The sequence below is a fragment of the Neltuma alba genome, unplaced genomic scaffold (assembly GCF_004799145.2).
Source record: "Neltuma alba isolate B1F8T4 unplaced genomic scaffold, ASM479914v2 tig00011585_pilon, whole genome shotgun sequence".
Lineage (NCBI taxonomy): Eukaryota > Viridiplantae > Streptophyta > Magnoliopsida > Fabales > Fabaceae > Neltuma > Neltuma alba.
In genome coordinates this window covers 926,327-951,517 of record NW_021636238.1, presented here as the reverse complement: position 1 = coordinate 951,517, position 25,191 = coordinate 926,327, and the positions used below count along the sequence as shown (strand labels likewise).

The 25,191-nt window shown below is 32.6% G+C and overlaps 1 protein-coding gene and 1 pseudogene across 1 annotated transcript; one reads left to right on the top strand and one right to left on the bottom strand.

The window, feature by feature from the left end:
• Positions 1–99: 99 nt before the first annotated feature.
• LOC114715299 (receptor-like protein kinase FERONIA) lies at positions 100–2,978 on the top strand (annotated as a pseudogene).
• Positions 2,979–16,767: 13,789 nt separating this feature from the next.
• On the bottom strand, positions 16,768–17,458 carry LOC114715301 (uncharacterized). Its single transcript, XM_028900101.1, has one exon. The coding sequence runs from the start codon at positions 17,330–17,332 to the stop codon at positions 16,982–16,984; it is 351 nt and encodes a 116-aa protein (XP_028755934.1). The 5' UTR covers positions 17,333–17,458; the 3' UTR covers positions 16,768–16,981.
• Between the last annotated feature and the right edge of the window lie 7,733 nt (positions 17,459–25,191).

Genomic DNA, 25,191 nt, shown 5'->3' with positions numbered 1-25,191 from the left:
GGACCATCTTCTTCCTCTGTTTTCCCCTGCTTTACGCTTCCACACTTGCTTCTTTTTACACCCCGATGATCTTTTAAGCATTAACTGTGGCAGCTCCCATAACTCAACGGGAAGTGGTCGGACATGGGCGGGAGACAACGATTCAAAGTTCTTATCCAAACAAGACGAATCTGTTCCAGCCACGGCACTTACCCAGTCTCCTTCTGCCCAACAAGTCCCCTACACCACGGCTCGTCTCTCTCGCTCTCAGTTCTCATATTCATTCCCTGTCTCTCCCGGCCAGAAATTCCTTCGTCTCTTCCTCTACCCAGCTTCGTACCCGGGTTTTGATCGTTTCGATGCCTTCTTCACTGTCAAATCTGGTGGGTTCACACTCCTTAAGGATTTCAATGCTTCGGTCTGGGCCGATGCTTACCGGGAAGATACCATCTTCATAGAATTTTGCGTCAACGTCGGGGATGGCGAGAGGCTCAACTTAACTTTCACTCCCAATTCAACACACCCAGATTCTTATGCGTTTGTTAATGGAATTGAGATTGTCTCCATGCCTGAGGATCTCTATTACACCAAACCCGACGACTTGGGATTCAAATTAATTGGTTCGGTGGGCATGTTTAGCATATCCGACGACGTTGCTCTCCAGACACGGTACAGGCTAAACGTGGGTGGAAGCCAAATCTCATCTACGAAAGACACGGGAATGCTCCGGTCTTGGGACAGCGGTGACAGTTTCTTTGTTAGAAGTTCTTTTCTACCTGCTGATTTTGAAGGTGAGAGAAGACCCCTGATGTTCACTAAAGTTCCTAATTACACAGCACCTGAGGAACTCTATCGAACAGAACGCGACATGGGAATGAATAAAACTTTGAACATGAACACTAACCTTACTTGGGAGTTTCCTGTCGATTCTGGTTTTACCTACATGCTGAGACTCCATTTTTGTGAGCTCAATCCAGTCATCAACGATTCCTACAACAGAATTTGACATTTACATAGCCGACCAGTTAGCTGAGGATGGTGCGAATGTTTTAAAGTGGGCTAAGGAAAAGGAGTTCCAGTATATAAGACTATGCGTGTAATTGTTTCAGGTAATGCAAAACCAGCTTCTCTTTCACTCAAAATGCATCCTGACCGGCATCAAGTTGAGTACAGTGACGCATTCTTGAATGGACTCGAGGTTTTCAAGATCAGTGATTCACAAAGTAATCTCGCCGGACCTAACCCTGATCCTCCTCCACCCCGTCCCAATCCTAATGATCTACCCCAAAAGCAAGCAAGAAAAAACAGAAGCAAGATTTTAATCGGGGTCATCGTCGGCGTTGCAGCTTCCATTGTGGTTCTGATTTCCTGTACCGTATTCTTCCTCATCAATCGTGGGAAGAAGGCCAAGGAATCTCGCAAGTCCAGCTCTGGAACTTCAAAGTGGGCTCCCTATTCGTTCACCACAACAAAATCAACGAGCACAGCCACGAATGCCTCATCTCTTCCAATGGAACTGTGCCGTCACTTTTCCATCGCCGAGATCAGAGCCGCCACGAACAACTTCGACGAGCTCTTCAATGTAGGAGTCGGAGGCTTCGGCAACGTCTACAAAGGGTACATCGACGGCGGCTTCACTCCGGTCGCGATCAAGCGGCTCAAGCCGGGTTCACAGCAAGGGGTCCACGAATTCAAAACCGAAATCGAAATGCTCTCGCAGCTCCGTCACCACCATCTGGTCTCTCTCATAGGTTACTGCTACGAAAGCAACGAGATGATTTTAGTCTACGATTTCATGGCTCGTGGGACCCTCCGTAACCATCTTTACAACTCTGAAAATCCGGCTCTTCCGTGGAAGCGACGGCTCCAGATTTGTATAGGAGCAGCACGAGGACTGCATTATCTCCATGCGGGTGCGAAGCACATGATCATTCACCGTGATGTGAAGACCACGAACATCTTGATAGACGACAAGTGGGAGGCCAAGGTTTCGGACTTCGGGTTATCCAGAATCGGGCCCACTGGGCTCAAGGCCCATGTGAGCACAGTAGTAAAAGGAAGCATAGGCTATCTTGACCCAGAGTACTACAAACGACAGCATTTAACGGAGAAATCCGACGTGTACTCCTTTGGAGTGGTGTTGTTTGAGGTACTGTGTGGTCGCCCGCCGATAATCCGCATCGCAGATAAGAGACAGGTGTTGTTATCTGATTGGGCGAGGAATTGCTTTCACACGGGAACCCTAGGTCATATAGTGGATCCAGCTTTGAGAGGAACGATATCACCAGAATGCTTGAAGAAGTTTGGCGAGATTGGAATAAGCTGTTTGGATGACAATGCGACGCGGAGGCCGACCATGAACGACGTCGTTTGGGGTCTGGAATTTGCTCTGCAACTGCAAGAGAACGCTGAGAAGATGAGAGGAAGGGAAGGAGGAGGAGGGGGAGAAGAAGGTGGCGGAGGAGGCAATAAGAAAACTATTGCAGAAGAAAGTGATAGCATGTTTAGCAGTAGTAACAGTGTTAGCGTGGTTTCGGATTTTAACAAGAGCAGTGGAGTTAGCGTGACGAGCAGTAATGGAGATTGTAGTAAGGATACTTCTAGGTTGCTGGATAATTCAGTTTTCTCAGAGATTTTTGATCCAAAGGCACGATGATGATGAGGAGGAGGAGGAGGAGGAGGAGTTAGAGAAAACTCAAGAGGAGACTACAAAACTGGGGGATCATGACCCAAAAGAACAAGGAGTATGCTGGATCTTGTATGATTGTTTATAGCTGATAATAGAGTTTGAATTTCGTTTTGCGCTTGTTTATGTTTATGTGAGTTTTATTATTTTAGCGACTTTACAAAGAATTTACGTTAATGTTCTTATTTTGATTTCATATATTGGTGGGTTGGGCACATGTGAATGTATGTGAGAATTCTGATCATGACAATTATTGTGGGGGAAGGGATCGGAATTCAAAAGATCTCATCTCTCTAAAGCTTACAACTAAAAAGAGGGTGCTTTAAATTTAAGCCCCACACGTCTTTCAGGTAAAAGAAGCCAAAAAAAAAAAAAAAAGTTAAAACAAGCCCCACGCCTGCTTTAAACCTTTTTTTTTGGTTGGTGCAATTTAAATATGATAAAGGCACCGTGATGAAAACTATAAAGAGTCGTCAGCATTTAAAAAGCTGTAAAGAGTCAAATATTGTGAGCAATATCATTCATTCTAATTAAACTTTGTGCAAATATGTGAGGCTCTTCTTTTATCAAAAACAAGTGATAACACGTGGAATTGAACCCGCAACTTGATGTCACTATGTCAGTATGAATGTACAGACGGAACACATTAAGAAACTTTAAATCTTTGATATCTATCCATACTTCATTCCACTCTGCTCTTAACATCCCCACATAACTAATCATCAATCAATTAATCAATCAATGTAGCATATTTAACGTGGCTCTTCTCTTCTTTTACTATTCATAGCAGCATGCTTCAATATACCTTGCGGGGCCATGTGTATTTGTAGCTTGGTGCAAAATTATCTCATAATAAGAGGCAGACCAGAGTTTCAGATTTGGATATCCCCTCCGCCTAAGGGTTTTGTTTTCATTTCTTCTCTGCGTTTTTCCTTTTCCCTCCCGGAAATTCCCCTCTTTCTCTGTTTCTATTCATCTCTCTCCGCCTCACTGGACTCGCGGTCACAAATGAGAACTTTCTTGCCAACCTAACCTAGAAGTTCAAAAGTGGGATTTCTCTTGAACTTTTTTGGCTTCTTCTACTTCACAGTTCGTCGTCGTCTTCTATTCCGTCTTCATCGGATTTTACTCTGTCAATGGGTTTTGTTTTGCCTCAGTGTACCCAAACAGGTAGTATGTCTTCAGATATGATGTATGTAAATATATTTAATATTCTTAATATAATAGCTAGTTTTACATTCAACTTGATCTTAAATATAAGATATCAATTCATTTTGTTTTTTATATTTTTCATGAAAAGATAATTTTTATACATATTATTACTAAGTGTATTTTAAGAAAATCAACACTTATTTATTATAAGTAATTAACTTAACTAATTTTTTGAATTTTTTAAATTAGTTAATTAATTTTTATATTAAAAAATAAAACTGCTTGGCATACATTGTTTGCTGTTAGACAATTTCTTGGCATACTTGGGCTGGATGATGTTCTTTCAACAACCATCTGCGGAGTTTTTGATTACCAACTTTTACAAAATCCACTATACGGTCATTGCATTGGGCCAGGACTTCTCCTTGGTGCTTGAGAACTTTTATTTAAAGAAGCAAGCATCGTGGAATACAAGCCCAATGTGTACTATTTCAGTTCTGTCTGGTCCGCATCATGGAGTTTACTATTTTAAGATATCCCACTTTTTATGTCATTAATTAATAAGAAAAAACTATGTTGGAAGTACCTATATTTTTTTTAATTTTAAATTTTTCATCTATTTAGTTGTAATTTTCACCTAAAATAAAAAAGAAAATGCTTGAACTCGTTCACGACCTAAATGAGTTCCATTTATTTTACTTTAAACAAATAAATGTCAAAATGGAAGTTCATCTTAGCCAGAACCAGTTTCCAAAAAATAAAGCATATTGGTAAATAATTCTTACAGTGTAGTATTTGAGGAATTATTCTTGCTGTTTATAGTATATTGATAAAAATATCTAGAAATATTACTGGCATAATAACTAACACCATCCCTACTCAAATATTCACAATGCTAGGTGGCACAATAACCTTACCTTCTCCTATAAACATAGTTCAACAGTTAATTAGGCATCAGCTAACGGTGCAAAGCATGCAAGTTCCACCTTCTGGATTCTCTTAATTTGAAAGGCAACATATGCCTATTCAAGAGCTCAAGACTGCATTAATTTAGAGGAAAAGATGGCCAAGCTCAATAGTTTTCAAATAAATAGTAATCAAGATCAAACTATTATTAATGCAAGATTAGGCTCGTCTCTTAAAATTCTTGAGGTGTAACTAGAACAGCTTGCAATAATTTTGAATGCATAACATCACGGATGATTGCCAACTAATATTGTGCCTAATCTAGCTAGGGAGAGATGTCAAAGAGGAGTGCCAGGAGATTACTTTAAGGAGCAGCGAGTAGTTACCAGGCTATCTTCTTTTACCTCAAAGTCTCAACCTAAACAATACGTTGACCAAACGACCAATGAGGTACCTTTTGGGCATGGTAGTGTGGCTAGCTATTGCTGAACAGAAAGCTGATGTTGAAACTAGCTATTGCTGAACAGAAAGCTGATGTTGAAACTAAGTTGAGGAATTTGTGTTAGAATTGAGCATCCTAATTAAAGTGGTGTCACATCTTCCTTTCCCTCGAGTATTTCAAAAATTTTCAAGCAGCTTCATATCAATATTTTATTCTCTATGGCTTTGGATCACATGTGTCCAAGTATGCCAAGTTTTTTAAAGATATGCTCAGTAACAAGAAATGCCTTATTGAGTGCGTAATTATATTATGGCACTGATCAAGGAGAATGCTAGTATCATTGCCCCTCATATTCCTTGAGGATACTTTTCTAAGCTCACTATTGTCGTAGGAGCTCAAGGCGAAGTGATCATCATTCTAAATAAACGGAGCATTTAGAGATACTTGAGTTTGGTGTAAAGGAAAAAAAAACTAATACCCTGTGATGAGTACTTCTAAGAATGGTATGCATCCTTCTTATTAAATTAAAATTGTTCTGTCTCAGAAAAAGAATTCCTTTTTTTTTTTAAAGAAATCTGTACAGTGGTTATGATATCAATTAGTGTAGAAATACCATTTTCTGCATCGGATCTATTCACATCGGTTGAAGAATCGGTGTTAAAAAGGACTTTTTAACTGGTGCAAAAGGGCTTTTAAGCACTATGTACGTAGCTTAACCTTAAACAAACATGGAAGAAACAGACCTGCTGTTAATAACTATAAAACCAAACACACAAAACCAAGGTGGAAAAAAAAGCAGCACCAGCTGGCTTGGGCAGGATCCCACCTGGCCTTTTCTCATCATTAGCATTCACAAAAGGAAGAATTGACGTGGCATTTATGGAGCATGAAGACATCAGCTGCTGCTCTGCCACATCCTTCCACTGCCATTATCTGCAATCCAGTAATTGCACATGGATCGATTCCCTTGCCTTGAGAACAGAAGATACATAAGTATTGCTTTCGGTTCTTAATATAAAAATTATATTTAATTTTAATACTATTATAAAAAATAGCTTTCATGAAGCTAATTTACTGTAGTTATCAGGCAAAATGTTGTGAAAAAAATAGGAGTGGCATTTTTATAATTGTATGAAAATATTTTATTTTTCATAGTAGTTATCCAAAATATTACTGTGAAAAATATTTTTGTGGTAGGTTTTTTAAAAACCCTCGTACGACGATTTTTTAAAAATTTATCAGAATTTTAAAACTATTTCTATCGCACGATAGTTTTTTACTTTTTACGGTCAAAGCTTATGGTCCCTTATTGTTATCTCCATCTGATTTTCTCCCTTCTCCCATCTTTACTGGTGTTTTCCTCTTGCTTTTGTTATTTCAGCCATATTATCGGCGCTGTCATGTCATCTGCTTCATCCTTATTTACGAGTTTTTGGCCCTTTCTCCTCTATTCTTTCTATGGGTTTTATAATTTTTGTGGTTTAGTTGTTTGAAAAAATGTGGGTAGTGTTTTTTTTTTAATGAAAAACATAATGTTTGTTCTGAGTTTGAATAAATTTGTTTTTTCATTTGTCTCCTTACTTAAACATACTTTAATACATAGAAGCTTGAACAGATATAATTTTTTCCTGTAGTTTATAAATCTCAGTTTGATAGCTTGAAATTCAAGAATTTATTAGATCTGGGTGTTCGATTTTATCCTTATCAAATCTTAATGGTTTCGATTTGGTAGTTGAAGGCTTCAATATTCTACTTGTAGCAAAAGGCTTTAGTTCTTAAGCGAAGCGAGAGGAGGAGAATTATTCAATAAGTAATAAATAAAATTTCCCAGTGATTATTTATATAAGCACGGTGAAAAATCACATACCACAACGGTTTCTAAACTACCATCAAATTCTCTATTTTGTTATGTTGATGGCATAGACATCGCACTTAAAACTATTGTGAAAAACTCATTTTAATCGGTGTAAAATGCCTCTTTTGCAATAGTATAAATACGAGAGTTTAATCCATTTTGTGTTTAAAATTTATAATGTGTAAGTTCCCATCAAGAGATAATTTTAATATACATGATTAAAAATGATAATTTAAAAAGTCAACACATATTTATTATACTTAATCAATTTAACTAATTTTTTTTAATTTTTTAAATTAATTATATAATTTTTACGTTAAAGATCAGGGATATAGTATTATTATTCACTGTAATCTTGAACCCGCTTGCAAAAGGAAGAGCCGACGCATTCCATTGTCAGAGACATGACTAACTCGTGTAGATTTGCAAAAATATATTACATTAATTTCTGAATTGAAAATGAAGTAATTTCATTAAAAAAATTATAATTATTCAAGGCAGTATTAATAATTATCTACATCTTACAAATTAAGTTTTCAACAACAGTATTGACAGAAAAGACAACAAATTGAGATAAAATATATGAAAAACCTCTATAACTAAGGTATGTCACTACAAGAAAATATCAAATTAGTGACGGAATTTTGATTAGTGACAAAAATTCTTAGCTAACGATGAAATTTTTTCGGTCACTAATTCCACCATCACTAAATAATTAGTGATGGAATTCAAAATTCCGTTTAGTGACGGACTACTAATGGATTAGTGAAGGAACCTAGTGATGAAAATTTTCCTTCACTAATTCGTCACTAATTAATGACGGATATTCTACAAAAATTCTACCACAAAATAGTAACGGCTTTGTGACAGAAAATTGCTAAATTTTTTTCTTTTGTAAATTTAAAATACCACATGGCAACCATCAATTGCCACCATGTGTCATGTTTGTGACTGCCACCTCATCACCGACACCGCCACCTCACATTCTCTTCTCTCTCCCATGTCGCCATGTCATCCCCTCATTTATATTATCATCACGTGTTCATTACTGTGAGCCGCTATGTCATTAATGACTGCCAACTCACCAACTCCTTTGTCTTCTATATTGCCACGTCATCTTTTTGTCCACGTTATTACTACACGTCCACCATTGTGATCCATCACGTCATCACCAGCCACCACCTCAATGCCTTTGTTAATTGAGCTAAGAAGCACCTGCGAAATTTTTATGAAAAAATAAATAAATATAATATTTCTAATGACAAATACAAATATATATATAAAAAATATATATATCATATACATAATTTAATATATATTATATAATTTAATATATTATTATTTATTTGAATTTAGTTTCTATATTTTGGTAAAAAATTTCTAATAATTTATTTTTATTCAAATATTTGACAAAATAAGTATATTATATGTATTTTATTTTTATTTTTTATAATATTTTTATTTTTTAATTTTTATATAATATATTATTTAAAAATTATGATATATTATATTTTTATTTAATAATAAGTTTTAAAAAATAATTATTATATATTTATATTATATTTTTTTGTGACGGATTAACAATAAAATTCAACGGAAATTAGTAATGGAATTTTGTTATAGGAGTTAGTGACAGAAATTTCATCACTAATTTCTGTCACTAATAGTTTAAAATAGAATTGCGACTAATTTGTAACAGAATTTAGTAACAAAATAAAATTTTATCACCAATCCATCGTTAATTTAGTAACAGAATCAAATTTTATCAATAATCTATCACTAATTTAGTAACAAAAATTTTTTATTACTATATTCGGTCACTAATTTTAGTGACAAAATTTGTGAGGGATTAGGAATAAAATTCTATCACTAATCTCTTTTTTTTTTATTGTGTGTATTGATAATATTCATTAATTTGAACTTGGTATCTATGAAAATTATAGATATTTGCAAATTCAAAATTATAATTGTATAAAATCACAAATAAATATCAAAGTACATTAATAATTTTTGTGATTTTTTAGAAAAGCATTTCATTGAAAATTTTGTTCTCCGATGATTATATGAGATTTGAAAACTAAGTTTTAACATTTATTTTTTTTAAAAAAAATGTGTGGGATAAAAACATGACACACCATAAAGAGGACGCATAGGTTATACACTGCAACACGCCAAACCCAGATAGAAATGAGAATCATGAAACGAGATATCGTCCCAATATGCCAGGCATGTATGTATCATTTTTTCCCAATTCGCAAAATAAATTAATGATGCCAAATTTCAGCTTGTTGGCCACGTCTTTTTTGGAATTCTTCCTTTTCTTTTTGACCTGACATTTGGGCTAACCAGTTTGGGTGCTTGGCGCCTTGTTGTCATGAAATTTTCACCACCCAAATACACTTTCAATCACATAAATTTTAAATTTTCAACTGATAATATTTAAATATTTGGCCAAAAAAAGATAATTTTCAAATAGAAATTATTATTTTTTTAAAAAAATAACATTTAAATGATGATCTTTATTTATGTATGCGTTAACTTCCTGTCTGAATAGAGAGAAAAATGAGAAAGGAAATAAAATTAGAAAGAAAAATTAGGGAAGACATGAGTTTTCTTTAACTTGGATGAAGAAAGAAAAGTTAGAGAAAAGAAAAGTATGGGAAAAAATGGGGCCTATCTCATTTTCTGTCCAAATTTCCCCCCCACATATAGAAGGAAAATAAGAAAAACAAAACTGACATTTTCAATATATCATCCTTAAATATAGTCCAATAATCTCATGTTTTACGTTTGACGTAATTTTTTTTCCCTATTTATAACTACTTCGTAGCAAAATTTTTTTATTGTACTGTGGCCAAGATTGAAACAAGCACATGAACTCCATTCTTTCTCGTTGAAATACTGATTCGAATAAATTAATTTTTTTTTTCATTGTCTCTGTCAACTTTTATATTGAAATTTTATTATTTATTAACAATTTTGAATAATATATAATTTATTTATTTCTTTTTATTTTGTTTAATTTAAAATGAAATTTCACTTTTATTTTTACCTTGAAAAATAATAATTTTACTAAATTATTTGGTTTTTAAAATATAGTCGCATTTTTTGTCAGATTTTAAAATATAATCACCTCATAATATATATATTCTTACCAAATAATTTGAGAATTTTCATCGTGACATGGATATTTTGACATAGAGATAAGGGTATTTTAGTTATTCACATACTTTCTTTTCTTTTTTCTTTTTTGTTTTGCTCTCTATTTTCTCTACTTCATCCAAATAGGAGGAATGATAATATTTTCTCTCTCATTTTTTCTTTTCTCCCAACTTTTCTTTCCATCCAAATGAAGTATAAAATATAAAATTATTAAAAATATAAAAATAAAAGTATATTAAATCCAGATTTGATGCTTATAACTTGGACGATGAGCATTATCTTAGTGCTGATCATTGTTATGAGATCTCCAATTGTATTTAAGTACAATTTTAGTGGTCTAAATTTTCAATTGTCAACCGGTAATTTTTAAATAACTAATCTTTTCTTTTTAAAAAAAAAAAGGAATTAAAAGATCACCTTTATTTCAAATTCTATACACATTAAAACATGCGGCTAAGGAAAAACTTATGTTAAGGCTCTTACTCTATTATGTTAAATTTTCTTTTCTTTTTTTTTAATCAGAGGAGAAAACAAAACTAAGCTAAATGATGAAAAATAGCATCAAAGGAGTCTTCAAGGTGAGTAAGATGCAGTCCTGGTGGCTAGGATAGAGCTCGCTTAGCTAGAGCGTCCGCTTCCGGATTTTCTTCTCTTCCTATATGGTAGAGTTCCACAAGCCATTCCCTTTGCATCATGCTGCTACATTCTTTAATCAAAGCCCAACTTTCATGGAGCTCATTATCGCCCTCCTGTAGCAGGCGTATTGTCTCCATTGACTCATTGAAGAGACAGACTCTTCTGTGGCCCCCCTCCCAAGCTCGTTTGAGCCCAATCTGCAGGCACGCCCATAGTTCTGCAAATAAGGGATCTCCTTCATTCAGAGACAGCATAAACGTTTCAAGAATAGTACCGCCATTCACTTTAATTGTTCCTCTGCAGCCCACTCGTCCATTGACATGAGAGTAGGCTCCATCCACTTGAACAGTAACTCCCCCTTTCATCGCTTCGGTAGGTTGCAAGGGAGTGTGTTTTCTAGCTCCTTTAATATTAATATGTTTTATGTAATGCATTGTATGTCCCATAATAGGTCCCATTCTTCTACCTTTTACCGGGAGTCGATGACTATTCATAGCTATTACCTTGGCAAGGGTCATGCGGGCACTGATACTTTTGTCATCAAATAATCTTTTGTTCCTTCGCTTCCAAAGAAGCCAGCACACAATGAAGAAGAGTTCCCACCAGTGTCCGTTAACCTGTCCTGCCTTTTCCTTTAAATTCATGCAACACCAGTCCCAGACGTTAGCGCTAAAAAACCGTCCGATATAACTAGGTTTAACAATGGAGAACCACATCGATTTAACCCCCGAACAATCTCTAAGTGCATACAGTGAATCTTCAGGTTTGTGGCTGCACCACACAAATTCAGCTTTAACGTCAATTCCACGCCTGAGGCATGCAGCATTAGCTAGCAACTTGTTATGAAGTAAGAGCCAAATGAACGACTTGCATCTTTGAGGAACGCTTAGTTTCCAAGCGATCTGCCATATTGGATTAGCAGCAGTAGGATCTCCCTCTAGCACCTGATAAGTTGACTTAATGGAGAATTTACCATGATTTTCATGCTTCCATCGAATATCTTCCTCTCCTCTACTATTAACCAGTCACTCAGAGCCCCGAAACACATGCTGCCAGTTATCTCGTATCCCTTTCCGTAACTGAGAACCTGGACGGGAACTGTCAATCTTGGGAACTACATCATTCCCACATTGATATTTGCCTCTAACAACTCTACTCCAAAGAGCATCTCTTTGTTTCATTAAACCCCAACTGCTTTCATCATAAAAGCACTATTTTGTAATCTCGCGTGACGAATGCCCAGGCCTCCTCTCTTTTTCTCTTTGCAGATCTCCTTCCATGAGACAAGGTGGACTCTTTTCCTTTCGTCATTAGAACCCCAGAGAAAACTTCTAGCACTCTTCTTAAGCTCTTCACACGTAGATATAGGGAGACAACATGTTTGCATTGCATATAAAGGAATGGCTTAAGCCACCGCATTAACAAGGGTATGTTGGCCAGCAAAGGATATAGCATTCACCTTCCAACTACTTAATCTCGACTTCACCTCATCCACCACGTATTGATAGGTATTCTTCTTCACACGCGCATGATGGAGGGGAACCCCAAGATATTTTTCGACATCCGGCGTGCTAGAGAACTTAAGATGCTCACTAAGATGGATAGTGTGTGTATGATTCATATTATTAGAGAAGAAAACTCGTGTTTTACTCTAACACACTTTCTGTCCTGATGCATCACAAAAAGTATTCAACCATCTCTTAATAACATCTAGCTGATCTATAGTAGCTTCAGCAAAGAAAATAAGATCATCTGTAAAAACAAGGTGGGAGATAGGCAAACCATCTTTATTGAGTCTAATTGGCTTCCATTTCTTGAGATGAATCTCTTCCTGTATCAAGTAAGCAAGCTTTTCCATGCAAAGAACAAAAAGATAAGGAGATAACAGATCACCTTATCGTATACCTCGAGATGGGGAGAACTCTTGGGTCGTACTACATTCCCAAAGAATTTCATTACAGGGGAGGAAATACAACAGTCAATGACATTCAACAAAGCAGGAGGGATGTTACTTTCTTCAAGACAATGCATAATGAAATCCCACCAAAGTCGACCGTTGGCTTTTTCAAGATCAATCTTAATTGCCATAAAACCCTTCTTACCCTTTATATTTCTCATGGAGTGAATGACTTCTTGAGCTATAATCACATTGTCAGAACCCAGTTTCCTCGGAATGAATCCACAATGGTTTGGAGATATGATGGTAGGCAAGATATCTTTAATTCTATTGGCCACCACTTTGGTTATAGCTTTGTAAACAACATTACATAAACTTATGGGCAGAAAATCCCTAATAGTCTCAAGTTGATCTTTTTTGGGGATAAGAACGATAAATGTTCTATTTATCACATCAACGAGGGAGGGATCATCAAAAGCATCTTGGACATATTTAACAACAGATGGACCTACCCGCTCCCACCGACTCTAAAAAAAGAGAGGATTTAGGCCATCTGGACCTAGTGACTTAAGAGCTCTCATACTGAAAATAGCTTGTTTAATTTCTTCTCCAGAAATTTTATTTCTCAAAACATTGACTTGGCTTGAGTCCATCAAAGGAAAGGAAAAGAGACCAGAGATTCCATTAGAACTAATAAGATCAGCGTTGAAGAGATTTTGATAAAAAGACAAGGCTATACCTTTAATCTCTTCTTTATCATATGTCCATTGATCATCATCATTCTTGAGAGCTTCAATTTTATTTCTTCGTCTTCTAGCATTAACTTTAGCATGAAAATACTTTGAATTTTTATCCACAAACATGTACTAATTGCAGTTGGCCTTCTGAGCTCAGAGAAGTTCCTCTTGAAGAAGCACTTCTCAAGTTCTCGCCATACTTGTTGAATGAGTAGATTCATTGAGGCTTGGTTAACACAAGTATGAGAGTGATTATTGAGCCCCTCTAGTCTATTCATTAGGTGCCTTCTCTTACGACCCAAATGCCCAAACACCTCATGGCTCCAAATCATAGCTTCGGATTGAAAATGTGCAGCGTTGTCCAGCCATCCGCTACCATATTGCCACGTGTGTTTCACAAACGATTCAAAATTTTCATGCAAGACCCAAGACGCCACAAGCCTGAATATATTGTTGCCGTCTTTATTTCTGTACGCATCATCTCCGAGTTGGCGTGTGATCTAGCCGACTCTCACATCCATCTCTCTTCCAAGAAAAGTAAGGACCAGTACAACCCATATCAGTAAGAGTCAAATCATCAACCCACTGGCAAAAAACACAATCAATACTAGTGCCTACACGAGTAGTAGAACGACGGTCATGGGAAAATAAAGTTCCATTAAATTCGCCGCCTATGCATCAAGCTCCTGTGACTGTTTCACTGACCTGCCTAAGAGCATTCCACGCCCCCTCCTTTTTATAGGATTTGGACTAGCATACGCAGCAGTAATAAAGGATTTGTTGCTCCCAATATCCAAACTTAAGTGAATAAACTGTTCATGCATGGCAATCACATCAAAGTTCCACAACCCATTTTTCCAAAGCACCCAAATACCGCCACTGAACCCTTAAGCGTCCGCGACTTTGACATTATCAAAGCCCAACATTTGAGAGATTTTTTGAGCTCTATGGCCCTTTGCTCGAGTTTCTAAAATGGCCAGAAACTGAACACCATGTTTCCTTACTAATTCCGTTGCAAGCCTTGAGAAAGTCTTGGCTCCCGTACCTCTACTATTCTAGAAGAGAAAATTCATAGTGAACTGGTAGGAGCGGACTGAGCTTGAGAGCTCACTGTACCTTCAGCATTAGTAGAAAAAATCCTGGTAGCAGTCGTCTCCTCTAACTGAGTTCTGCATCCATGCTATTGGGTACTACCTCTTCGTTCGTATATAATCATATATATGGTTATAGGACCTATAACCGTGTGTATGATTATTTATTATTAGAAATATAAACATAAAATTATGGGTCCATTTGGATTGGCAGTGAAAAAAGCAACTTATTTTCAATATGACTTTTAGAAAAGTAAGATTGGATAAAAGTTAAATTAGATAAGCTAAATTGTGTTTGGATTGGAGTTTAGAAAAATTAGTTTGTAAAAGTGATATTAGTAAAAGGTTGTTTGGATTATGATTGAGTAAAAGTAAGTTTGGTTTAAAAATAACCAAAATGGGTATAAGTTTTAATAAATAATGAATCATAATTAAAAAAATAATTTTACATAATATAATAAATTTATTTTTATCTCCATACGCTTCGCTTCATTTCACCCTTATCATTTGAGTCAGCCTAATATTATTATTTTATCTCGTATAGTAATTTTATTTCGTTGGATAAGACATAATAATAGGAATTTTAATCAGATTCCATGATTTTCGGCCAAAACCAAACAGCAGTTGCCATAATAATTACACAGTGACTCGGAAAAGAAGATAACAAGTTGACTTCATTGTGGCTTCTCACTTTCTGGTTCTGCGCCTCTGCCCGCCCCACATCTGACACATCACAGCAGCAAAGCATAAGCAGATAAGTCCTCAAAATAAGCTAGATTCGTGGGCTTCCATTTGCACACACGTCCGGTGAGCTTATTTCAGACAAGCTCAATTGGGCTTAAGCCCTTCCAAATAGGACCAACATTCTCAATCGGGCTTCTGCCTAAAATAAACTGTTTTTCACCCATTTTAAGCCCTACCAAACTGGCACCATACTACTTCCAATTATAAATATAAAATCTAGTTGTAGTATAAATTGCACTACAAACTCTTATATTTAGAATTAAAAGTAATACTCCTCCAATTCTTAATATAGGATCTAATTATGAAGTTAATATTAGTCTTATATCTAAGACCTATTTCATATATTTATTAATTTTTTTAAAATTAATCTTATTGATGTTCTCTCAACAATAATTAAGTAAAAAAAAGGCGAAGAAGGGAATGAAGGAAGATGCTTGGGGTGTTTTGAAAAAAAATCATACTACCTCTGATCCTTAATATAAGATCTTATTTGACTTTTATTTTGGTTCTAAATATAAGACCTCAATCCACGTTGTTTCTTATATTTATTCTTTTTCTCCAAAATAGTTCTTCTAATAATAATAGTTATAACTAATAAACTTGATTAGGAAGGATATTTTTGAAAAAAAAATACTTATTTATTACAAATAATTAATTTCACTTGTTTCCTTAATTTATTCAAATTAGTTAACTACCTTTTATATTTAGGACCAGAGGTAGTATTAACTAATTTAATTAACATTCTTAATCTATTTAAATTAATTAATTAGATCTTATACTAAATACTAAAAGAAACTTAAATTCAGACCGTCTGATTTCGATCAAAACGATCTAAATTTGGCGCTCATAACCCAAAGTGGCCACACTTCCATTCCACCAAATGAAGTTGAATTTTTCTTACACGCTTTTTGTCTCATTAATCAATTCATTATACCATACATGTGACCCATGTTTTCAATTGATGAACTGATGAAGACAAGAATAGCCGCCCGATTGGACGCTAGCATCCCAAATGCTTCACTCCGATGCACTTCAGCAAAATAACACACAGGGCAATAAAAAATAACAATAACAACAACAACAATAATCCAACCGGAAAGCACTATGAATTTTTGAAATAATTATATCTAAAAATTTAAATATTCTAAATCATAAATTGATGCTCAAAAATTGTAATACTTGATGAACGTCAAGATGATCATTAAGTTCCATAAAATTTAATACTAGACTTTAAACAAGTTATTTTAAAATTTAAATAAAATTACAACTTTTTCCTTAGAGTAACGTTTTTGAAATTTAACAGTAAAGTAATTACGACCTTGTCATAACTATTAAGATTAAAATCATTTCGTACTTCATGATTTTTTTATTATAATATTATAAAGCCTAAATTCCAGAAAAATGTTTGCAGGTTGAGCACTCTCTCTCTCTCTCAAACCCAGAAGTAGTGAAATACAATCAGAAACCTTAGACAAACTTCTGATACAAGTTTAAATTCATTCTCTGTAACTGAATTCCACATCGAATTCATAATTATTCTTACAATTACTCTATGGATCAAAACAAAGCAAGCAAGAGCAACATACATACATATATATATATCGATGAATACACAGAAACCAGATTCATTCACATCGATCATCACGATTAATCTTTGAACAACAAATTAGATAAACCCAAGCTCGGTGATTTTCTCAGCAAGTTCGAGTGTAATCGCCACAGCGTTGTCTCGGAGCACCTCCGTTTGACGGTGGAAGGCAGCTCCGGTAACCTTGATTTTGAGGACAGTTGACAGAAGCCTGATTCCGATTACCTGTTCTTGAAGTCGTAGACTGCCTAATATCGTATAGCATTCTGGCTACACGCGATTCCACCGGAAATTCCACCTCCAGGTCGAAGTCGTCGCCAATGACGCAGTGGCTACCGCCGCACGCGGTGGTGAAGCTGCCGTTGACCTTCTCTGAATTCGCTCTACTCAGATCTGCCTGAACCAGTATGATCATCATCATCATTGTCAAGAATCGCAGAGAGATTAGGTTGTTCATCCTCGGTTCTCTGATCTCTCTCTCGCCCAATCCGGGTCGCTCGGAGATTCTATTGACTGATTCGCTTTGTCGGTCGGAGAAAGGTGTTTGTTATTGAACCTGGATGGAGGGATGATGGATTTTCACTATTAAAGCTGATGTCCTTACCAACTTCATCTCGGCTCCCATTCTTTATTCAAGCGTATCAACTTGTGAGGAATCTTTAAAATTAAATTGAAAGGGAATTCTAATTTTTTTCTTCTAATTTTATTTATTAAAACATTTGCAATTGAGTTGGTATAAGTTACAAAAACTTCTAAAGTCTCGTACCTACTCTCTATTATTAAAATTTATGAACTTAATTTTCTGAAAATTTTTTGATATAACAAACATCTATATGTATTAACATTACTCATGTGAATTGGAAAATTTGACATAATAGATATAAGGAACTTAACCTAACTATTTTTCTTAACATAATATTTTAAATGTGTCTGATTTGTTATAATATATAAATATAATAAAGAAAATAAAGCAATTTATGTGATATAGTATTGGAAACATATTATAATAATTAGTAAGTATAAATATTTAAATTATATGAATTAAATTAAAAAATTGTAAATACGACAATAGAAATAATTAATTAAAAATAAGTGAAAAGAAAAAAATTAAAAATAAATATTTTGGATAAAACTATTAGCAAAATATATGATAATTATAAGTTATTAGTAATTCATAATCTTGTTAGACCAACTCATTTTGTGAACCTAAGAATTAATTAACTAATCATTAATTATTATCAACACTTATTTTTCTTAGAAAATTTACTATTCATAAAATTTAAACAGTAAGACTGTAAGAGTCTTCGGCCGTTTGAAACTACCTTATAAATATAATAGCAGCAGTGAGAGGAAATACGCTTCAAAACTTCTTTTTTTTTTTTGGGGGGGGGGGGAATGACCAACAAAATAAGACAGAAAGTCATTCGGTTCGGTGAGGATTTGGACTTTCAAGTTATGATTCATTTAATTTAATTAGTTTTAATTTTTTAAAATCACTATGTGCGTGATTTATGATCTGTTTATAAAAAATTAAAAACGGGGTTGCAGAAAAATTCAAAAGATGCGGGAGCACATTAAAATAATTTCTTTTCTTTTTTATACAAAAAAAATAAATAACTAATTTTTAAATATTAAAAAATTAATTTAGTTATTTAAAACAAATGTGTGTTAATTTTGTTACTCTTTCTTGTTTTCAACTTGTTTTTATCTCTGTTTTTTGTGTTTTTATAGAATACTAATTATGTGTATCGTAATCATCTCTTGATGAACACTCTATATATAAATTTAAAAAGCAAAATAAATTGCACACCAAAAAAAAAACCAAAATAAATTGAGGTACCAAAACAAATTGATTATCTAATTCTCATATACTCCTCTGGTCCTAAATATGAAACATATTTTGTTGTGTAAATTATATCACAAAATGGATTTTATATTTAGAACTTACACTATAAAATAGGTTTTATATTTAAGACTAAAAGAGTATTTAGCATCAAAGGTAATTCTACGGAGGTATGCATTCTCATTTGGCGGTTATACTCCTCTGGTCCTAATTATAAGACCCAATTGACTTATTTGAAGAGATTAAGGAAGTAAGTTAAGTTGGTTATTTATAATAAATAAGTGTTGTCATTCCTAAAATATCCTTGCTAATTAAATATATTAGCTAAAACTATCATTATTAGAAGGATTATCTTGGGAAAAAATCCATAAATATAAGAGACAAAATGGATTGGGGTCTTATAATTAGGACTAAATAAAAAGTCAAATGGGGTCTTATAATAAAGACCGGAGGAGTATTAATTATTGAAGCTTGGTCAAGCGGCTTATGTGTGTGTGTGTGTGTATAAAAGCCACATATTATATATATATATATATATATATATATTCGGGACTGAAAAGGCCACCTATATTATATGTTGATGACGTCTTAGCATGAGAATTTTTGGTTTCAAATTGAAGAAAATTAATGTGAACAACGTACCAACTGCCAATTATTCTCATAGTAATGCACAATTTCAACTATATAGAAGGCAGGTGCGATCATCCTTTCCATGAGGGATGTGATGGGGAGCCAGTATTAGACCTCATCATAGTAATAAACATCATGATGTATCGAATCTCAATCATTTAAAATTAATATAAATAGCTGAGATTTAATATTTAAAATTTTTGTTTTTTAAAAATATTTTTTTAATAAGCATATAATCCAAAATAAATGTAACATCTTAATAATAAGTTTTTTAAAAAATAATTTTTTGTTTAAAAATTACTTACTAATTGAAAATTTTAAATCCAAACCACTAAAATTATATCTCAATAATTTAGATTTCATAGTGATAGGTATCAAAACTACTTTCCTTATGGATATTATTCTAGTGCAATTATTCCATTTTTTAAATAAACCAGTCAAGCATACTGACTTGTCTCTCAAATGCCACAGACGTAAAAGTACATATGCACAATGGGATGAAACATTATTAGTTAAACATTTTTTTCTTTTTTCAAAAAATTAATAATTTATTTTATTTAGTTTTTGTGAAAACTCAATCATTAAAATTTGACTACTCATTCAACTTTGTTACAAGTTTCAGTCAATTAATAAATCAGTCCTCACATTTTTAGAAAATATGTAGTTCTTCAGGTATTAAGCTGTAACTTATTATAAAATTGTAGATGCTAATATATCAAAAGAATTAAAACTTAAGGTATTGAGTTTTAATATGTTGAATACTAATTACTGAGTCATAACTAAATCAAAACTGCACATATTAAATGATTAAATTTCTTGATTAAAAATAATTAATTTTCTTTAAAAACTTACACAAGTAAATACAATAGTTAGTAGAAGGGTTAGTTTTAGACTTAAATACAATATCCCAATCTAATTTACCTCTCAAATTTATAATTATTTCCCTAAACTCTCCATTTGATTATGCATATAAAGGATGTTTTTATGAAGGATTAATTTTCAATGCAAATAACTAAAGGGCTATTTTAGAAAATCAACACATATTATTAGCAAATAAGTAATGTAAATAATTTTTTAATTTATATGAATTAATTATATAACCCTTATATTCTAATTCGAGGCAGTGCATATCTTCTGAAAATTAAACTTAAAAATTGCAATTTTTCAGTTTTCACAACTCAATTTAAATTTTTGTATAGTGTGTGTGTGTGACATCGATGGCTCTAGGTGCAATAAAATTAAATAAATTCCAAACGCAAGATTTTATTCTACTAATATACTTTGAATCCAGACATCTAATTTCAAATTTGCAGGCTTCAATATTCTAATTTCAACAAGCAACACATATATTTTGCTCAAAAAAAAAAAAAAACAAGCAACACATATATTGAGGATAAAATTAGGCGGTGAAGTCAGCAAATTAAGACTAAGTCAACGAAGAAATAGAAGAAGAAAACATAAAGCCCCGGAATCATAATTAACCTGCCGTCCTGCACCAGATACCTATTTTAATTGTTTAATTTCTTATCCTTTTTTTTGTTGCCATAATTTCTTATCCTTTCTTTGAAAAATTAATTTTCAGAATATTCATCAAGAGTGACTATTTTTTCTTTGAAAAATAAAATTCAACTCCAAAAGGACTAGATATCACGTCTTACTTGTGTAGAATTATTTTCTTACTTTTGATTATTAGTACTAAATAAGGAAAATTAATAGCTGAGTTTAATTTTGGGACATAATATGAACCAATCCTCGTCCCCAAAAGTAAATGAAGTATTTATATTGGCATTTTTTGAATTATCAGCATCCAGAAAAAAAAAATCAATTCAGTTTTCTTTTCTCCTTAATTTTTCTTTTTATTAAATTCTGTTTCCAAATTTTATATAGTTTATTTCCAAATTTTGAAAATTTTTAATTCTTTTTTGGATATATTTTTGTAAACTGTAATAGTATTTTTAATTAAATAAAATAACCTTACAAATTTGGTTGACACCAATTTCAATATTAATGAAAGTGGCATTAAATAATGGGTAAAGTTGCATCTAACATTTTAATTTTTTTTATAGTACGTCCAGCATCATGATCTTATTTGGCTAGTGCATTTAACATCTCGGTATTATTTTATTTATCTACATCTAGCATCCTAAATTTTAGAATGTTGGATATACTAAAAATAAGGTTAAGGTGTTGGATGCATTATGAAAAAGATTATAATGCTCAATGTATTTGAGAAATAAGATGAGGATGCTAAATGTACACCTTGGCCTTAAATAATTACAACTAAACTTGTCATCATAATCATTAAATATGACAAATATTGTAGTACTAATTTATGCATGATAAACCTTGACGGCTTAACCATACACCATAAATAGACATATATTAGATGTAATTATAATGATGCCAATGGAAAGACTTAAGAGCACACAAGTGTGAATATATAAATTAATATTGTTGGCAAAAAAAAATTAATTAATAATAATTATTCTAAAATAACTAATTTGATGAGTTTAATTACTAAATTAAAATTATTTTTTTCGTTTTCCCTATAAATGAACAGTACTAAAATCACTCAGCTATCATCCAACTCTCTTTGATCTATGTATATAATCAAAGTGGGGAGGTTAACTATATTCTTCACTAAACGACAAAAGCTACCTAATTATGAAGATATGCCAATAGGATGCTAATCGATGCTTAATTATAATCCAATTTTTAATATTTAGGGCGAACGCAGGCCAGGAATTGGAGTTGGAGGGACCAGTAGCAAGACAAGGCCGTAGCCCCCCCACCTTTCTCGGAAAATGATTTTTATGAAATACAAAATAGGAAGAATTTCAATAAACTCTTTTAATAACTAATTAATATCAGTCAATGTCAAAAAAATTTAAAATTTGAATCGACCACATTGGACCAAAATAAAATTAAAATTTGGGTAAAAATATAATACCACTCCTTTTTATTTTTTTCAAAAAGCAACTATTAATTGTCACTAGAGCTTTGACCTCTAGCACTGGTCACTTGAGCACCAGCGGTCGGAGGATTTTTTTTTTTTAAAAAAAAAAAGACGGCTAGGAGGTTTGAACCCATGATCCCTTGGGACACAAAAAAAAAAAAGACCACCAAGCCAATCAATTCACTTAATTATATGTTGTAAAGAAATATATATATATATATATATAAATGCAAGTGTTAAGTGTAAATGAACAAATTAAATCCAACAATTTACAATAAAAATTTTCTTATTTATAAGAAACATAAGGAAATTTGTAACCCCAAATGCAAGTGTGTAGGTGTGAATAAACAAGTGAAATTCAGCGATTTACAATAAAAATTTATTGATTTATAACCAAATTTAGCGATTTGCAAGAAAAATAAACATTACAAAACATATAAGAGAATTCACAACTTCAAAATATAAGAGTTTAGATATAAATGAACAAGTAAAATTCAACAATTTACAACAAAAGTTTAGCAATTTACAACCAAAATTTGGCGATCTATAAAAAACATAAACATTTGTATTTATGGTTGTGAATTTTCTTATATTTCTTGTAAATTAAAAAATTTTTATTATAAATTGTTGAATTTTATTTGTAAATCGTTGAATTTCATTTATTCATTTACACTTGGACCTTTGCATTTGTTTTGTTATATATATTTTTCTTTATATTATATGACTAAGTAGATTGGTTGGCTTGGTGGTTATATTCATTGTGGTGTGTGAAGAGGTCATGGGTTTAAACCCCTCTTTGTCACATTATTTTTAAAAAAATTATCCTTCAGCTATTAGTACTCAGGTTAGGTGGCCGGCGACAATTAATATTTAAAAAAAAAATCAAAAGGAGGGGTATTATTGTATTTTTATCCTTAAATTTTAATTTCATTTTGACTCAAAGGGGTTGACTAAAATTTTGAAATGTTTTATGGATTGACTAATATTAATTAGCTACGAAGAGGGTTTATTGAAATTCTCTTTACAAAATACACATTTAGTCTTATTTATAAATTACTTTTAACATATTTCACAAATACAAAGAAAAAAACTTAAATTATATTAACTCCACATTAAAATTTAATAATTTTTTAACTTTATCTCTATTTAATATACATTATACTTTATAAAAACAAAAATAACACAATAATAAACAAAGAGTAAAATTGTATATTCATATGAAAAATTTCTCTCTCTATCTTATAAATGCACAAAATTTTTTTTTCATCTAACCCTCATCCTTGGGTTCAGTTGGCAAGGGGGTTGGACACTCACAAATGGAGTGGGTTCGATCCCTGAGGTGGTCGAGGTGTTAGGGGAGGCATATTCACAGCTTAGTAAAGTTGAAAGATTCCTACTTATTGGGCTAGAAAAAAAAAGCTTACTTGTCATGCTCCCGTGCCTATAGGGACAGGCCATAGTAGATCATGAGTTAGTTTCCCAGTCCTTGGATCATAGGTGAGCCTGACTCATTTCCTAAAATTTTCCATTCAAAAACAAAAATTTCTTCTCTCTCTACCTTATAAAGGTATGACTGGAAAATTCCTTATATTTTTGCTCTATAAATAAGATTAGAGGAGTATAACAATACTAATAAATTATACTAATAAATTTTCAATTAGTTTTATTGATATTATTTGAACTTTTGTTTTAATTTTGGAATTTAAAAATCCTTTCTTAAAAATGAAAATTAAATTACAAAAATATTACTTTAACAATTGCACTTTTTAAAAAAATATTTTTTAGGAAAAGAAAAAAGAATTGAACAGATGTCCTTGATTTGTTTTCAAATTTAGAAAAAAATAACTATTTTAAAAATCAAAACGAGATCAGGAGTAATGCATGGTTTAACTTTTATTTCAGACTTTTTTCATTTTAAAAATAGAAAAATTGTTGTGAATTTTGTAAAAATTTAATTAGGTTTGTGTTGATTTCAAAAGAAAAAAGGGAAAAAATTAAAACATATATCCTTATAATTTATCTCCATGTTAGGGGAGGCACATTCATAGCTTAGTAAAGCTGGAAGATTCCTACTTATTAGGCCAGGAAAAAAAAGCTTACTTGTCATGTTCCCGTGCTTATAGGGACAGGCCCTAGTAGATCATGAGTTAGTTTCCCTGTTCTTAGATCATAGGTAAGCCCGACCCATTTCTTAAAATTTTCCATTCAAAAACAAAAATTTCTTCTCTCTCTACCTTATAAAGGTATGACTGGAAAATTCCTTATATTTTTGCTCTATAAATAAGATCAAAGGAGTATAACAATACTAATAAATTATACTAATAAATTTTCAATTAGTTTTATTGATATTATTTGAACTTTTGTTTTAATTTTGGAATTTAAAAATCCTTTCTTAAAAATGAAAATTAAATTACAAAAATATTACTTTAACAATTGCACGTTTTTAAAAAATATTTTTTAGAAAAATAAAAAAGAATTGAACAGATGTCCTTGATTTGTTTTCAAATTTAGAAAAAAATAACTATTTTAAAAATCAAAACGAGATCAGGAGTAATGCATGGTTTAACTTTTATTTCAGACTTTTTTCATTTTAAAAATAGAAAAATTGTTGTGAATTTTGTAAAAATTTAATTAGGTTTGTGTTGATTTCAAAAAAAAAAAAGGGAAAAAAAATTAAAACATATATCCTTATAATTTATGTCCCTATTTTGCATCTGGGTCCAGTAGCTTATTTTATTTGAATTAAAATCTTATAATTTGATTCTCTATAAATATTAATCTTGAGCGTTAGATAATCCATTAATTTGAACTTATAAAATTTCACGAACTTTATAAAATTTATTTCGTTTCATTTAACACCTTTTTAACATTACCATATTTCTATAAA